General features: G+C 50.1%; 1 protein-coding gene across 4 annotated transcripts; it reads right to left on the bottom strand.

Annotated features, from left to right (window-relative positions):
• Window positions 1–502: 502 nt before the first annotated feature.
• Window positions 503–17,008, bottom strand: LOC109515584 (ral guanine nucleotide dissociation stimulator-like). 4 transcript variants are annotated; one of them, XM_019869475.1, is made up of 18 exons: window positions 16,258–17,008; window positions 9,063–9,367; window positions 8,786–8,860; window positions 7,907–8,100; window positions 7,646–7,770; window positions 6,766–6,981; window positions 6,347–6,450; window positions 6,182–6,266; window positions 5,557–5,634; window positions 5,279–5,365; window positions 4,823–4,855; window positions 4,501–4,622; window positions 4,329–4,424; window positions 3,417–3,642; window positions 3,252–3,326; window positions 2,176–2,454; window positions 1,960–2,074; window positions 503–1,416 (listed from the first exon to the last, which is right to left on the bottom strand). In XM_019869475.1, exons 1-18 carry the CDS (start codon window positions 16,276–16,278, stop codon window positions 1,241–1,243), a joined length of 2,412 nt encoding a protein of 803 aa, XP_019725034.1. In that variant the 5' UTR covers window positions 16,279–17,008; the 3' UTR covers window positions 503–1,240. The 4 variants fall into 4 exon arrangements, with proteins under 4 accessions (XP_019725034.1, XP_019725019.1, XP_019725045.1 ...); XM_019869460.1 differs by lacking the exon at window positions 16,258–17,008 and adding an exon at window positions 12,064–12,272; XM_019869486.1 differs by lacking the exon at window positions 16,258–17,008 and adding an exon at window positions 12,064–12,271 and having other exon boundaries at window positions 2,176–2,247.
• Window positions 17,009–17,252: the final 244 nt, after the last annotated feature.

The raw sequence follows: 17,252 nt of genomic DNA, 5'->3' as shown, positions 1-17,252 counted from the left end.
GAAGGAGAAGAAAGCTTGACTCCAATTGTCAGTTTTTTTAATACTGTCTGAGTTTTCTGACAATATTTGGAATTTTGTATGAGTAAAGTGCCGTTTTATTCATGAATCAAGTTTTAGGAGAATAAAGCCCCCCCACCCAAAAAAAAAAAACACCATAATCTCAAGAAAGGGCTTTTGTTCTCAAAAATCAACTTTTATGAGAAAAGCCCAAATCATACAAGATGAAAGTAACCCTTTTTTTTTTTTTAATTTGTAATCTTATGAGAAAATTAGACGGACTTTTACAAGAAAAAAAGTTAAACTGACAACAAAGTCATTGTTACAAAAGTTGTAATCTTTCAAGACAAGTCAAACCTTTTTGAAAAAAATTGGGCTTTTTTTTTTTTTTTTTTTAAGAAAAAGGAAATTTTTCAAAAATTGAAAAAATGTGAAAGAAAAAACGAAGACTAGTGTTTTATTTTTGTGAGACAAATATTGGAATCTCAGGGGCGGGGGGGAAAACAGGCTTATATTCGGATGATTTGAATCTCGACTAAGAAATGGATAAACACCAGCCTTGTCGCCATTTATGCCAAGCACTGAGCCTTCCTTCCTAAGTGCAAAGTCCTTCGTAAAAAAACAAAAACAAAAAAAAAGACACGCCGATCGCAACAACAATTGACGGCCGAGGCCCGCTAGTGGTCAAAAATTCCAAAAGTGTCCTTCAATTGCTTCCAGTCACGGCAACGAGTGAAACATGGCACCGCTTCAATAAAAGATCATCAGCACCAAAAAAAAAAAAAAAAAAAAAAAAAAAACCTGAAAAAATGCACGGCACAGCTGTCATATATACACGTTGTCGGCCCTCCCGTCACGTGTCACTGCCGGCATCTGGAAAATCCGGATCCTACCGGCGGGACGGCCTCCGTTTGACCATTTGTCAACAACGCGGGCGACGGGAACATCCGGATCCCGTCCGTCCGACCGCGCGTCTACACGCCGGGCGTCCCGGGGGCCCCGTGGATCCCGCCCACGGGACGAGGCCCGTTTGAGCGTGCGTCAACACGCTGGGTCGGAACGCCGTCCAAAATCCCAAAGTGCCACTGCCGTCCTACTTCCGGGACAGCGTCCGTTTGATCGTGCGCCAACGCGGGGCCAGGATGCCACAAGACAAAAAACCAAACCAAATCCAAAGTGCGACGTGTCGACGAGGCGGCGACTTGGCCCGCAAACTGAGGTCCCGAGCTGAAGCGCGACGCTCTCAGAAAATGCCCTTGGCGATCTTCAGTCCTTTCTGCTTCATGCGCGGCAGCGTGGAGCTGGCCACCGTCTTGGCGCGCGCCGGCCGCGCCGGCCCGCGCTTCTTCAGCACGAAGTCGTAGTTGGCGCTGGAGTTCATGGCGTAGAAGACGTTGGCGTTGTCGGGGATGCGAAGCTCTGAACACAAGCAGAGGAGAGAGAGAAGCGTAGAATTGATTATCCTCGCGATGACTCCAGCGATTGCCCCAACGCCCGTTTTGAGGCGGGAATTTTCGTGCCGACCAATCAGATTTCAAAACAATCTTTTTTTTTTTTTACTTGCCCAAATCATGACACGATGAAACATGATTTGAGCAGACTCGTTCTTTCAGAGTGGCAGCCCTTTACGCCGATGAGCAGTCCAGAAGTCAAGGTCGGGCATCAGTGCGTCTCGCCAATGTCGGACTTTCCGTCTTTGGTGTGGACGTCCGGCAATGCGCAAATACATTTCACGTGTCTGATATCGAGTGACCAAAAAAATGAAGACGGAGGACATTTTCGCAGTCCGCAAAGCGAGTTTTAGTCACAGTTGGTTCAATAAACTTTCAGCGCAGTCCCAGTTGTTGTTGTTGGTTTTTTTTTTGAAGCATTTTTCTTTGCTTCCGTTGACAAAAGCGTTTTTCTCCATTTTCGTGGTGGTCATTTGGTTTGGTTTCGGTTCTCATCTGGCGACGGCCCCACCTTTCTCTTCCGAGATCTTCTGCACCAACTCGTAGTCTTCTGTTTTCTCCCTCTCCAGATTGTGTTTGATCATCGCCTTGCGGATGACGGCCGGCGTCTTATCCTGACTGGTCACCTGCGCCCACGGGACAAACGTCAGAGGCGCGGCGGTCGAAAAGGCTCGGCGGCGCAAAGCAGACGAAAGGCGAGCGCGGAAACGGCGGGTCGGCGCCTTACCAGGATGCTCTTGTACATGTTTCCGTTCTCCACGTCGAGGCTGACGCGGATGATGCAGCAGTCGTCCACCTGCTGGTTGTAGAGGGGCAGCGACAGCGTGGAGTAGTTGGACACGGCCGACGCCGAGCGCTTGTGCGAGCGCGACGCCGACAGCGAGAGCGACAGCGCCGCCGCCGACGACACCGACGACGACGACGCCGTGCTGGAGCCCGACGCCGAGCCCGAGCTGGAGCCCGTGCCCGACGCGTCCAGAGACGACAGCGACGTGCACTCCCAGAACTGCCGCGGGCGAGAGGAAACGCTCACCGTCTTGTCAGCGGGCCAAAGCGAAAGCGCGTCAAGGTGCGCGGAAAACGATTTTCTTCCAGCCCCTTTTTGCGCGACTCGGGAGAGCCATTTGGACGATCAAGTCAAATATTTTAAGGTGGGGAAGTCAAAGTAAAATGGCCTGAAGGTGAAAGTGAAGGTTAAATTATTTTGGGAGCAAGAAGTCACTTTTTTTTCAGGAGAAAGTGCAGCGAAGTTGTACTGTGGAAATGGGCTCGCCTTTTAAGACGAAAGATGTAGTGTAGCAACAGTGTCGTCTTTAAAGGCGGACATGAAAATGTTTGAAGGGGGATGGGAAATGGCTTGGATTAGAAGTATGAGCAAAATCGTGTTTTGAGGTGGACAAAAAGATTTTTTCAAGGCGGAAATGAAAGCAAAATAGCTTAATTTAAATGTTCTCAGCGGTGTTGGACAAGCGAAGCTTCATGAAGCACTTGTGAGAGGTTTTGACTCCTCTCAGTGGTACTCTTGCTTGAAAGATGCAGTGGAATTGTTGTCCACATCCATTGCGCTAACTTTTATATTTAAACCAAGAGAACCGCCTGGAGGAGTCAAGGAACACGGCAAGTGCTTCGTGAAGCTTCGCTTTCCCATCACTAGCTTCTCAGGAGGAACGGTGCCGTCATGTCAAAGGGGAGGGAAAACGTGCTGTGGAAATGGGGTCGTCTTTTAAGGGGCAAGTGGGAGTCAACGAGTCTTGCAAGCAGGAAGTCAAACGTTTTCAGAAATGAGGTGAAAAGGAGCAGTACCGTGGAGGTCGTGTCTGCCGCCGAAGCTTCTCTCCCCAGCGCTGAGACGGAAAGTTTCACCGAAGGCGTGGACGTCTAAACACAAACGCAAACTTGTGATTATTTTCGAATCCGCCCCTCCGGGGACGCCCTCAGTAGGTCAAACAAAGGTATGGTGGCTCTCACCTTCCTCTCGTGTCCCTCGGGCGAGTCCGAGAGGAAGCTGGCGTTGACGTCCTCCAGGTCGGAGCCGCTGGAGCTGACGGAGGTGACGCTGAGGGCGTCGCCGCTGTCGCCGCCGCCTTGGTAGGGCCGGAAGTGGGCGTGGTCAAAGGACTTAGAGTGGGAGCCCACGGCGCCGCCGCCGCTCCCGGCCGCCAGACAGCCGGAGGAGCCCTCGGCCAGCTGCCGACTGCACGCACAAGCGAAGGCGCAACGTCAGGGCTCCCCGATTCACTTGCCGAAAAGTGGAGCGAGGGAAAAGGAGTTTTTCGGGCGTCGGGAACGGGTCAGTCCTGGGAATTGCGGGCCGGGTTGTTCATTTCAAACCCTAAACCAGGCTTGAAATGAGAATTTGAAAGCCCATCTTTGGTTTCAAACCTGAATAATTGTTTGAAAGTCTCCCTCTGGTGCGAAAGCTTGACTGGGGCGGCGTTCAAGCTGAATTTGAAAGACCAAGGCTGTCCTGAGAATTGCTCGTTTGAATCATGAAACTCTCATTTGAAATTTGGCTGCTGTGGTTTCCAAACAGAATTCCGAGCTCAAAGTGGGTCTCGGAGCACCAACTGCGAAAACCCAACAGGAGCTTCAAAACCTGGACTTGAAACCCCAACTTAAGGTTGAAACCCTTAACCTGGATTCAACCGCTCATTTGAAACCCTAACCATTCTTTCGAACCCTCTTGACACCCCACTTTTGAAAGCCTGACTGTAGCTTGAGACCCAAATATGTAACCGTTGTTCAATGCCCTACCCGTGGCTTGGTAGAACCCTAATTTGGAACCCAACCTTTAGCTCCCAACCCTCGGCCTCATCGGAAGGCGAATTCCAAACTCCAGCAAGACGATCCGATGCTAAGCAGCTAACTGGTGGAACTCACTCGCTCCATCGTTTCATGATGCCTCCGTTCTTCTTGGCTCGCAGCGTGTTGCTGGCCGACTCCGAGAGCGGCTCGATGTCGCACGACAGCTGGTAGCTGCGGGACGAGAAGGGAGGAAGGCGATGACGCGCCGGCCGGCCGCCGCGAGCGCCGGCGGCGAGCGGTCGTTTACCTCTCGGCCTCGCTGAGCTTCTCGGTGGAGGCGAACCACTCGCGGAAGTGCGCGTCCTGCGTGAAGCTGTAGTTGTTGGACGCCAGCTGCAGCAGTTTGATCTGCGCGATCACCTCGAATTCCTGAGGGGGAAAAAAAAAGAAAACACTTTTGTCCAACCATTTTGGGATTTGGTGTCGACTGAAAATGACATCACAAGGCTCAGGTGATGAACAATCGGGGCTTGGATTGCGAATGTCACATGACTAAACTCCCCAAAATAATAAAAGCCAAAAACAGGTGAATCGCGAAGCTAACGAGGCTAAGCGCCAACTGCACGTACCTTTCGTCTCTTCTCAAAGTTGATCAGGCCACCCTGGAAGACACAAAAGCAACAATCTTTTGCCAATGACGATCAATAAAACGACAAAGTCAACAGCAGATTTCGGGGGTCCACAAATAAAGAAGAGCTTCGAATTCAAAGAGCGTCGTTTGTGCTCACACTCGCACCGCGGAACAATTTCGAGTGTTTCATCAACCTGCCACGCATGTTTTTGGTATGTGGGAGGAAACCAGAGTACCCGGAGAAAACCCACGAGAACATGCAAACTCCACACAGCCGCAGCCCAAATTGAACCCTGCACCTGTCCACCGTGAGGCCGACGCGCCAAATACTCGACCGCCGGGCCGTCCTGTGCGCGCTTGCGCTCATGCAAATGCATTCACTGATGTCATCTTTTTTTTTTTAATTGGCCGGAAAGTCGTCATGACAAAATATCAGCAAAAGAGCTTCGCTGACCTCGGTGTAGTCCTTCATGGCTGTGTCCATCATGACCAGGTCTGTCAGGAAGGTGCCCAGGTAGGGAATGGTGCCCTGCATCACGCCCTGAACACGCACGCGCGCGCACACGCACACACGCACGCACACACACACACACACACACACACACACACACACACACACACACACACACACACACACACACACACACACACGCAACACCACGCCACACAATGCCAGTGACTGAGAGCGCGAGTTTGTCGTGCCGCCACTAGGTGGTGCTGCGCTGTACCCACCAGGTCTCTCTGCTGCTGGTGTCTCCTCTGAGCTCGCTTGGGATTCAGCTCCAAAGTAGCAAACTTGGACGTTCCCTCCTGAGGGGCCAAACAACAACATCAACAACACAAAAACGCATCATTCCGCATCGTCGGAGATATATATGTATATATATAAAATATATATAAAGTTTTCATGTTGCGCAGCGCAAGAATTAACTTGACAGCTGAGAGAGCAAAATCAACAAAAAAAGGGCCGATTTTGCGAGGGGAAGATTTTTGAATGTCATTCTCTTTGTTTTGTGGTGTATATTGTTAAAGTGTAAGGAAAAATAGTCTGCAAAGATGTGGCCGATTTTTAGCAATTTTAAAAGAGCTCAAGTCTGATTCATCGGTCGGGCCCGATTATGGCGCATGGAGACTGAAATGTTGGCACTGGTACTCGGTCTGACGAAAATGATATCGTTGCATTTCCACGTGAGCCTGCCGTCGGCTGATAGAGCTGGCCGACGCCCCGGGGTGTTCCCCGACACTCGGGCACTTATCTCCGGCCATCACACGGGTCCTCCAAAATGTAACGGCTACGTCACGGGGTCCCCCCCCCCCCCACACACACACACACAGGAACACCAGGCGGGCGTCTCACCTTGACCAGCAGCTCCCGGCTGAGCGAGTAGTTGTTGTCGTCCGAGAAGATCTCGGAAAGTTCGCGGAAGGTGCGGAAACTCTCCCTGTGGAGAACAAAAGAGGTTGAGAAGCGCGTCGCGGGAGCGAAGCGCAAGACATCACGGCGGGCGTGCCGAGGACGGACCGAGACACTTCCTCCCAGGTCCTCTTCAGGCGGTGGACGGCGTTGCACTGCAGGGCGGAGAGGATGGCTCGCAACGAGGAGAAGTTCTTCAGGATCCGACACTCCTGAGGGTCACACGCGCGGCGTTTTAAGACCTGCGTTGAGCTCGACAAAAACAGCATCAAAGAAAGAACAAAATTGCTCCCGCAAACAAGAATTGGGGGTTTTCAAGAAGGGGGAGGGATCCGAGATTTGAGATTAGGCTCAGGGGATTAAATGTGGTTTTCGACCCCTGTTGGGGTTTCAAAATGATGCGCGGAAACACGGGCTCGGGTGTAACATGAGGCGGCTTTCGAAGCCAAGGTTGGGGTTTCAAACTTTGAGGTTGGTTGTGGTTGGTGGTGCGAAATGCATCGCGCGAGTGTTTGTGGCATCCTGACCCGGGCCACGTCGATCCACCTCTCCAGGAGTCGGGCCCTCTGGTTGTGCTTGAGCGCGGCGTTGCTCAGGCTGGTGCTGATCACGCAGTTGGTGACCGAGTTGAACTGGGCCACCGTGGCGCGGATGGTGGGGGCCAGGTGCTCTTTGCCCTTCTTGTCGCGCTGCGACCAGATGCCGCCCAGGCAGTGGTACGGGACCACCTTCTTGAACAGGTCCTGCGCGCAACAAACGCAAAATATTCATTCTGCACAGATTTTCTTTTTTTTAATGACAACTGAATACATCTGCTCCTGACATATGACATACTTTTTGGGTGTTGGGGGGAGGGGCTCTATTTTCATCAGAATTTTTATAGCTATCATTTTTTTTTCCATCTTGACTTTACGAGGTTTTCTCCATATTTTTCACCCGCTACAGCATTGAGGGCTACGTGTGGGAGCGATATTCAATTGCCGTTAAGATTTTGATCTTGGCGAAAATAAAAACAAAAAGTTTGAGAAGCCACGCTTGGCTTTCATTGATTGGAATGCTCAAACAGTGGAAGGTGCCCCACCCACTCCTGCTGCCCAAAGACGGGCTCCAGCGCACCGTAGGCAGCCGGCTAAAGTCAAGGCTCTCCGTTCTCAAGAGATCTTTGAAGAGTTCGATTTTTGCTGCACGCACGGCCCTTCGTATACAAACAGCGCTGGTTGTCTTAAAAAGTGCTCGAGAAATACACTTGAGTTGAGTTGAGTTGAGTTGAGTGAGGAGGCGGGGCTCCGCTGATGGATGGATGGATGGATATTGTCGGGTTCTTTTTGTCAGTGATTGTGATGCTTTTAGTTGTTCTGTTTCACGTCGTCGTTCTTTCTGTCCTTTCTGTCACGCTCGATTGCTCACCGCGTCCATCAGCGTGAACTGCTCGGCCACCATGATGGGGTCGAAGGACAGGAAGCTGAAGGTGGGCAGCTCGTCCTCAAAGCCGCTCTCCTCCTGCGTGGCGAACGGGCATCCCAAGTGCTCGCCTGACGACGCAAGATGAAGATGAAGATGAAGGCGGGCATTTCAAAACACGTTTCGGTTTTCAATTAGGGCCTTCAAACTTCAACTCAATGACAAAACAACATGAAGACACACCCACATGAGATCCCGCTTTCTTACCGTCGGTGTCGGGTTCGCACTGCTGCCGTCTGTGGAAATGTGCCAGCAGGTTGCGGGCGCGACGCTCCAGGTCAGAGCCGGGGAAGTGAAGGTGGAGGTACGACAACAGCTGGTGGAGGCAGTCGTAGCCCGGAGGAGTCCAAAAGTCCTCAGAGTACTGGTCCAACCACGCACCCAAGATGGACGACACCGTGCTTCACACCGCAGCGGCACACGCTCGCATGTTAGCATCATGCATGCTACTTTTGCTCTAGTTGACCACATGGCGTCAAGTGCACGGAGGCAAGAGCGATAAGCCCCAAGAGAAATAATAAAAGGGCTCGTTATGCTGACATGCTAACATGTTCGTGTCATTAGTCGATAGATTAGACGGCTTCAAATGCGTCCTGAGAATTCACAAGCAAGACCAAAGAGGCTAAATGCTAGCAGCGGCACCAATGCGAACATGTTAGCGTCCTTTTCGCGTTGAACTGATAATCACTTGGACAATGTCTTGGGGGCTTCCGCGACGCTAAATGAGGACAATTCTATGCTAAAATGCTAAAATCAGGATCAGGTTCAGCTGTTTCGAATGCATTGGTCAATGTTTCTGAGGGCTCATTGAGTTCCAAAGCAAAAGTGGAACCCTAAGCTAAACGCTAGCAATGCTAACATGTCAGCATCACTTCCACGCGTGCCATTTCAACTCTTTGCCAATGTTTCTGTGGCCTCCGTGGGGGGTTGGAACGCATGTGGCAAAGTTACATAATCAGCCTGACGCTAAATGCTAGCAAAGCTAATGAACACTATTGAATATGGTGCGCAGATATTAATAAAGAAATGACTAGAGAATAGTCATGATTGAAAACAAAGAAGGGTCAAGAACATGCGTGGTCTCACTTTCTGAGCTCGGTGCAGTCGTCCTGGCAGACGCGATGCGCCGTCGCCGCCGGAACATTCTGGAGCCTGGCGTACCTGTCAGGGAATACAGAGACGCAAAAGTTAAGACGCCTTCCCCACCCCCAAAAAAGCAACAACAACAGAAAAGAAAGATGACGGTGAGAACTATTTGGCGAGGTTTGAAGCCTGGGTTAGTGCTTTGTCAAGAAAGATGAGGGTTTTTCGCAAAAGGAACAAGGTCGGGTGTGAAGCCGAATGTGACGAGATCGGCCATTACCTGTTGAGCAGCAGGTCGAGCACCTGCTTGGCGGTGGCGAAAGATCGGTAAGTGCAGAGGAAGATGGTGACGTAGGTGGAATCTTTGCCCTTGAAGGCGGTGACCATGTACTCCACCAGCCTCTCCAGGGTGCCCGCCTTGATGGTCCGCACCTTGCACGTCTCGTACAGGCTGAGGCCGGCGTCCGTTTCCACGCCCAGCCAGCGCTGCCCCTTGCTGGACGAGTGGTGCAGCTGCACCTTACGCAGCGTGATGGTGAAGATGGCGTCGGCCTCCACCTCCTCGCCGATCTCCTGCGTCGAGCTCTAAGAGTGGCAAACACGCACGCGCACACACACGCACACACACACACACACACACACACACACACACACACACACACACACACACACACACACACACAAAGCCCTCTTCATTTCTTGTTCAGCAAACAGCAAATTATTTCTTTGATGAAATGAAAGTGAGCCTCTTCCATTGAGGACAAAGCTTCGATCTACATGTAGCTCCAATCTAAGCTTAAAAAAAAAATATCTCTCCCCAAAAAGCTCTTCATCAATCAATAAGTGAACGAGATGAAAGCAGACGAGTGGAATTGAGCCTGCGGCCTTTTTGCAGCAGTCAACAAATAAGAGTAGAAAGAGAAAAAGGTTCTCTTTTATGGAGGCAAAGAAGATGACAAAAAGGTCCCCAAAGCGCATCCAACATTTATTTTTTAATTTTCAAAATCAACATTTTGTCAAAGGCAAAACGGGGACATTGCCATGTAAAAAAAATGTAACGAAAAGTCGAAAAAGAAAGTCACATTGTTGTAGTCCCCCCCCCCCTAAAAAAAAATTTATTAACATAGAAAATTTCACCATTTGTTTTTTCTATTCGTCACATGATTATGATTTACTCTTGTGGAGTTTTTTTGTAACATTACAGCATTTTGATCTCTTGTGAAATTATTTTTTATTCGAGAAAAAAAATTCAAAGATTTTTCATGTGGGACAACAAATGTTTGGTGTAAAAAAAAACATTCGTCAGTTTTTTTGTATCTGTCATCTTTTTCAGACTGTCATAAGATTAGAAGACTTTGTTCTCCAAAAAAATTTCATTTTTGTAAGATTGTGACTTTTTTTCTGTAGGATTACGACTTTCTGCTGTAAAAAAAACGCTATTTTCGCAGTATTATTATTGGTGATACTGTTAGCATTGTTCTTACACGTTACAAGTAGTGTAGCATTCTTAATTAATTAGCGCATTACAAACAAATCTGTATTAGTTGTGCTGGTGCTGTGTGTCTGTTTTTACAATACAATGTATACAACTCTGACTTCATTCGAAAGTGTTCCAAATCAAGTGTCCTGTTAAGAGGCTACTCGCAACAAACTGACCGGTAAGCCGCCCCCTCCACACACCCCCCACACCCACGGGGAGCCCCCGATTTACAAGCTCCCCCGAATCGGCCTCACCTCCGGGAGAGGCAGGTCCGGGTCCAGCTGCGTGAAGCTGTGCAGCACCACCGGACCGCGGCTGTCGGACACCTCCAGCTTGACCCCGTCCCACACATCGCGCGCCCGCCGCGACGACTCGAACATCTCGGTCGGGCCCCGCTCGACGGCGCCACCGAAGCGGAGGTCGCGAGAGAGGGCCGCCGTCACCGCGGAGAAAGCGACATTTCGGCGGCTTTGTTCGCTCGCCGAGGGGCCCCTTGAGGGCTACCGACAAGCGGGACGTTTTCTTCGATCGACCTCGGTGACAACGACGATGGAGATGGAGCTGATGATGATGATGATGATGATGCGTTTATGGGAATCGTGACTCACTCGGGGACTTTACTAAGCCACGCCCACAGAAGCGCGATGCCTTCGGATCCGTCGGAAATATCGAGATTACACTAAGTGTGCAAAAGTAGTTTGGCACCACACACACACACACACACACACACACACACACACACACACACACTTGGATAATTAATTTCGATAAGTCGACTTCAAACTGTAATCACTATTGCATAGTGGCCAAATCAACTAGTCAGTTCAACCCCTATGGCAGACGGTGCCCAGAAATGCGCCTGTGAATAAAATATACTCTTAGGAATGTGCCAATGAATAAAACATATTATTATTATCGTTTGTTAATCCGTAAATAAAGTGTATTGTCATTTGTTATTATTAAGCACAAGTTTCCAGAGTGTCATCGAAGGCAGCATCGCTCTGTGCCGCCTCGGGAAACAGTGGCTGCGTTTTGATTGTTGGGGTTCACTATGGCAGCGCTCACCCACACACACCCACACCCACACGCACATGCATGCGCACATGACCGTCAGGGCAGAATTGTTTGTAGATTGTGTGCCAGTGCCCCCAAGTGGACAATATGTTCATTTTTTTTATTTTTGGGGGGTATCCAGTATTGTATAATTTAGATATTTTTTTTCCCCTCAGAATCTGTCAGACCAGATGTGTTTGAGTGTTGAAGAAAAATCGGGGAAAACATCAGGACGCTCACGCATGTTCACCTATTCGCTGACTTTTTTCTTTTTAATTAAAATTTTCAAGGGACTGGGAAGGCGACCCCTACTTTTCCATGATATGCTAATGGCCGGTATCTTGCCACTTAAGAATTTTGGGAGTCAATGCGATCTTGAGACGACCCGATCTTGATCGTGAAATACCGCTACGAGTGGATGAGAAATGAGCATCGAAAAAGAGGCCCCAAAAGTGTCGAAACGACACGGTCACGTTGAAGCACAACATGTGCGCGCTGAACCAGGTTGTGAAAAACAAACGAAAGCAGATCAATAGGAAAGCAACTCCAACGAGGACCGCATTGCCATTCTGCTCTCGTTGCTACGCTTTGTGATTACTGACTTCTTTTTACACTTGTAAACAGTGTTAAAAGTGGGGGAGCCCCAGGGAGCCTCAGGGAGCCCCCCCCCACCCCGTGCCTTTTTTTGCCCTCTGCAGCGATCTAGCACAAAAGACGTCTCCCCAGGTTGCACCGAGGCGAGCCCAACCTGTGTTCGGGTCCGGTCAAAGTCTCCCGCCTCCCAGCAGCCTCCCGACCGCACCAACAGTCCACAAGTCCAGCGGCTCCAGCTCCCCATCTCCGAAAGCCCGAAGGAGGTCCGCCGACACCTGCGCTCGCCGCTGCGCCCCCTTAAAAGTGGGGCGAAACCCCTGGCGGCCGCTCCGGCTCCGGGCCGCATGTTTGCTTTTGCAGCTGTGTCAACAAGCGCAGGAACAACACTGGGAAAAAAATTAACTGGTGGCGACTTGAAAGAAGGCCGCGAGCCCGGCGGCGAGCCGCCACCACCGCGACGCGGAGGACGAAAAAGGAAAGCGAAGCACACGCACACAAAAATGTGTGGGAAGGTCCCAAAACAACGGCAAGATTGATGACACGCACGCGCTCACGCACACAGGCGCAGGCACACGCACACACGCAGGCGCGCTGACACGCGTGTGCAACAAAGCGGTGCAAGCCACTTACTTGAATGCAATCGCTCCTCGCAGCGTTTTCAGCTTGCACAAGAGAAATGTACACAAGCACTCGAAATAGCAACGTGTCAAGTGGCAGCCGTCTTGGTGGAACGGTCGCACGACAAATGCCTCAAAAACTCAAATAAAAATGCCCGCAGAAGTCCATGACCCGCCCGCATTACTCTTGGGTGCCAATCGTCTTCCATTTTGGAGCTTGGGTTCGACATTTTGACACACCTTCGTGCCGCTTCCAAGAACCGACGGACTTGAAGAATCCGAACATAAACACTGGCCCGCTCGTTCGATAAGCACGAAAGGCCGCCGACTTCAATTTCCCGTTGTCAACGCATTCAACATTTCGACCCCCGCAGACTTTCACGCGTCGCCGACAACGAGGTGACAAATTTCCGCCCGACCGTTGGCGTAAAAACTCAAGTCGGAAAGTCCGCGGTCGGATTACGACAAGAGCGCGATAAGCCACGAACGACCACGCGCGCGCACACGACAAGCCGAACCCGGCTTTCGAGGCGTATTGACGCCTTACTTCGAAGCCTTAACCCTGTCTGAAAACATTCAAAACCCTAACTCAGGCGTGAATGCTGATTTCAAACCCGAATTGGCTTCAAAGCCTCAGCCTTGCTTTCAGTCCTATTTGAAACCCAAAACCGCATGTGAAAACATTACACCGACTTCAAAAGCCTCACTCAAAACCTTCACTTGAAACCCGAATCTCTTCACCTCACAAGGACCTCAATGTAAACGTGCTCGAAATCAAATCTACTCACTTTCTTCACACCCTGACTGAGGGAAAAATCAAATCTACTCACTTTCTTCACACCCTGACTGCCCCAAACCCGGAATGCTTCCACTGTTTCCTACAGCGGCATCAATACACGCGCACGTAAACATAGTGGCGGCGGCGCCCTCACCAGGTGCTCCGTGAGGTATATGGGCAGGTGTAACGTGCCCATCATGGTGGCCGGCTGCCGCGCCAACGCTCGCGGCACGTTGAAGAGCTCCTCCATGTTGTCGGCGCATCAACCGCACCCTCGTCCCGGTGCGCTCGTCTCGTGCGCTAGTCCCAGGCTGCTCCTGGGCCGCCACTCGACCACATGTTGCCTACATGCAACAGCGCGATCGGTTTTCATGATGGATTGTGGCAGGGGGGGAGGATGGGGAGTAGGGGGGGAGGCTGCAGCTCTGTGACTCAACTCCCCCCTCCCTTTCCTCCTGTATCTCTCCTCCTTTCCTCCTCCTCTCTCGAGTCTTTTCTTTCTTCCTTAACCCATATCTCTCAATCATTCCCTCCCTCCCCCTTGCTCTCTCTCTTCTCTCTCTCTGTCTGTCTCCTCATCTCTTGCTCTCTTTGTCACTCCGTCAGGACTTTCCTCTCTCGCTCTCCTGAGCTTGCCCTCTCCCTTCTTCTTCTGTCCCCTCCCTGTATCTCTCCCTCCATCCCTTCCTCTCTTTTGAAATTCCCCGACCTCCCTTTCCTTTCTTGCTCCCTCTCTCACTCCTCCTTAACTTTCATTCCCCCCCTCTTTCGCTTCGTCACTCTCTCGCTTTTCCCACGCACTCCTCTCTTTGCCCTCAATCTCTCTCTCTCTCAGGCACCTGCTGGAATGTTGCGCACTCTCATAAAAGTGTCTCCTCTGTTGCCATGGCACCTCGCCGCCAGTCAATCAAACGCGGCGGCGGGCGTTGCGGTCTGCTTTCTGTTTACACAAAGTCGCGTGCGCGTCATCAACGTCCCGTAACGTCCCGTTTTGATCAAATCAAAATCATTCGGACCTTTCACATTCTGGAGCGTTGTGCAAGTGTAACAAGAAGGTAGGAAGGCAATTTATTGGGTTTGTTGGTTTTTTTTTTTGGTGAGGGGGCCACGTTGCTGTAATCTGGCCCCTTTCCGATGTTGCTGCAGTGCAGGAAGTGAGAGTGAAAGCTGGCCTTTGTGTGGCCAAACAATCAAGCTGTTCCGCCTCCCGCTGCCTCGCTATATGCAGCGTGACGCGCGATCATGTTTTCAAAGTATGGTGTCAAAGCAGGCTTAGAGTTTCAAATTAGGATTAGGATTTCCCGTTGGGCTCTCAAATGAAGGTTTCAAGCCGCTGTCATTATTTTCAATCAGGGGTTCAAGTTAAGATTTTAAAGCTCAGTTAGGATTTGAAGTCCGAGTTTCAAGCCACGGTTGGGGTTTCAAGTATCCGCCGGCAAATTCTTGTCTCCATGGCAACGTGCGTCCCAGTGTGCGCTTTTTATACAGCACTCGGTCGACTGATCCGATCGGTGTGACTGGGCGCCACCTCGCCCGCCCTCCGCTTCTCTTGGCACCGGACGCCGGCGGCGGGCGGCCATCTTTGACGCCAGCGCGTGGGAACAAAGCGGCCATTGAGCTCCCATTCACGTGCTAATGACGCTAGCCGGCTAGCGGAGGATGTCCCGCACATGAATGCTGCTGCCATGGCAACCAGCAGCCGCGGGTAACCACTTCCTGCGGACTCACTGACAGGGCAATTATGAATGCAACTTTTACGCCAATCACAAAGGCTCAATTTTGTGCAAGTCAAGTCTGCCTAGCAACAACTGACTTGCTCGAAATTCTGGGATTTCTTTTTTGTTGTTGTTGTGGCTGAACTGCTTCTTGTTTTGATTTTCTTCCTGTTGTCACATTCTGAGAGTTACAATTTAATTATTCAAAAATATTTATATTTTTAAATTAAGTATATATCATTATTATTAATGAAGTATCAATTATTTTTCTTCATTTTTGTCATTTCAATGGAAAAAAAAGGCCCCCCAAAAATGACAAAAGGTGGTATTTGTCGGGAACTGTAGCAGCATTTATGAGTCGACTGAAAAAATATTGACATTTAACAGTCATGGCAGTTCATAAGCCAAAGAGCAAAAGTTTCTAGCCTGAGTTAGGGTTTCAAGGTAAGGTTTGGAGCCTGAGTCAAGGGTTTTAAATATGGGTTGGGCTTTAAATTGGGGTTGAAATTGAACACAGCTGCAACAGTATCATGCCTGCTTTTGCTGTATTCAGCGTAAAAGGGGCGGGCTGATCAATGCCGTCTTACGCCTCTGGTGCGCTCACTGTGGAAAGTCTGCATGAAAGGTGCTACATTTGGCAGGATCTCTGTGTGAAAGATGTTTTTTAAATTGGTTCCACCATGTGCCGGAATAATTCATCGCTAGGTTCTTGATGAATGAAAGGTGGAGAAATATCCCATCTCCTGTTAGGTGCATCCACTACGTTTCAAAATCTATGTAAGAAAGGGGTTATTACTGGCAACACCAGCCACTGTAGTAAATAATCTCTGGGTTCTGTGTGCAAAACCAAGACATAAATAGCAGATCTATTTTGACAACTATTTGCAGGATCTCTGTGTGAAAAAAAAGATCTACGACTGATACCACCAATCACAGGGTTTGTGTGAAAGGCAAAGGGAAATAAATATTGTGTCTCCTGTTCGTGTGAAAGGGGTTCATGACTGACAACGCCATTTGCTGTAGCAAGCAAATGTTGGGTTCTGTGTGAAAAACAAAGACCAACAAATTCCAGATCTACTCTTACGGCTATTTTGGAAGGTGGTTGCATGAAATGAATCAAAATTCTGATTAGGAGAAGATCACGTCGGTCACCGGTGATGCTAATTAGGCACATGCAAATGAACCCCGTGTCCAGGTGGGCTTTTGGGGACAATATGTGCCATCTTTTCATGGCTTACCTGTTTTTCCAGCATGATCATTCTCTCGCTGTCATGACCTTCATGAGCGTGTCGAGGTGCACCTTCAGTCGGTCAGTCAGTCAGTCGCTCCCCTCGGTTAGCATCCTCATCGAGAGAAAGAAAAATCCGAGGACTGGGGGGGGGGGTGAGCTAACTATCTTAGCCGTGATGCTAATCGTGAGCTACGGTGTTTTAAATGTCCTCTTCGCCGTCAGCATGTCTCCACATGGCGGGGATGGGGGGGGGGGGGGGGGCGGGGAGAGGTTAATCAAAAGCAGCCAGCCGTGGAGCTAAAGTGATAGCTTAGCGTTAGCCGGCTAAAGAGCGAGCGATGGTGTTTATTTGTCTCCTCCCGCTCTCATCCGAAATCAAGACGACATCGGCGGCGCGAGGGAGAAAATGATGTCCTCCAGCGTCGGTTCTCCACACCAAACCTCCACCGTCATCGCCGTCGTTGTCATCTTCCCCACCAACGAGAAGTCGCCCCAGCTGGATGCGGCGATGCCACCGCGACCGCGGATGCTTTGCTGATGCTGGCGAAGGTGGAGGCGAATCTCCGCTTTCGTGACGGCCGTGGACGACGCTCATGAACGCCGCACACGTAGCACGACCGCTTACAATATGGAAGGCCCTAGAAAATCCGGAGGGGCATTGAACGCACCGCACATAGCTGTTTTGTTGGGTGTTTTTCCTCCGTCGAGAGCTCTCTTATTGAAAGCAGCCTTTCATACACTCAACTATCGAGGGTATATGGCTAAATTCAAGTTCAAGTCAACTTTATTGGCAAATGTGCTCTATGTGCAACATACAGCACAGATGAAATTTCTTTCCGCTCCACCACAGTGCAAACACAGGAGAGAGAGATAAATGCATGTAGATACAGTGGAACCTTGCTAGAATTGCATTGGAAAAAAATTGACCCTAAAAGTTCTTGCATAATCAACTTAGATTCCACGTAAAAACAACAACATTTAAATAAATCCGTGAAGATTTGA

Source organism: Hippocampus comes, unplaced genomic scaffold (genome assembly GCF_001891065.2).
Source record: "Hippocampus comes isolate QL1 unplaced genomic scaffold, H_comes_QL1_v1.1 scaffold679, whole genome shotgun sequence".
Classification (NCBI taxonomy): Eukaryota; Metazoa; Chordata; class Actinopteri; order Syngnathiformes; family Syngnathidae; genus Hippocampus; species Hippocampus comes.
The sequence above is the reverse complement of the archived record's forward strand: the minus strand, read 5'-3'. Positions and strand labels throughout refer to the sequence as shown.

Bases quoted from the DNA above. Each gene is read 5' to 3' on its own strand.
- LOC109515584 (XM_019869460.1), bottom strand. From the start codon at position 12,255: ATGCGGCCCGGAGCCGGAGCGGCCGCCAGGGGTTTCGCCCCACTTTTA. The intron at 8,101-8,785 runs GTGAGACCACGC...TGCGGTGTGAAG, and splicing joins GACTGCACCGAGCTCAGAAA to CACGGTGTCGTCCATCTTGG. The intron at 1,417-1,959 runs GTGGGGCCGTCG...GCTTGTGTTCAG, and splicing joins GAAGATCTCGGAAGAGAAAG to AGCTTCGCATCCCCGACAAC.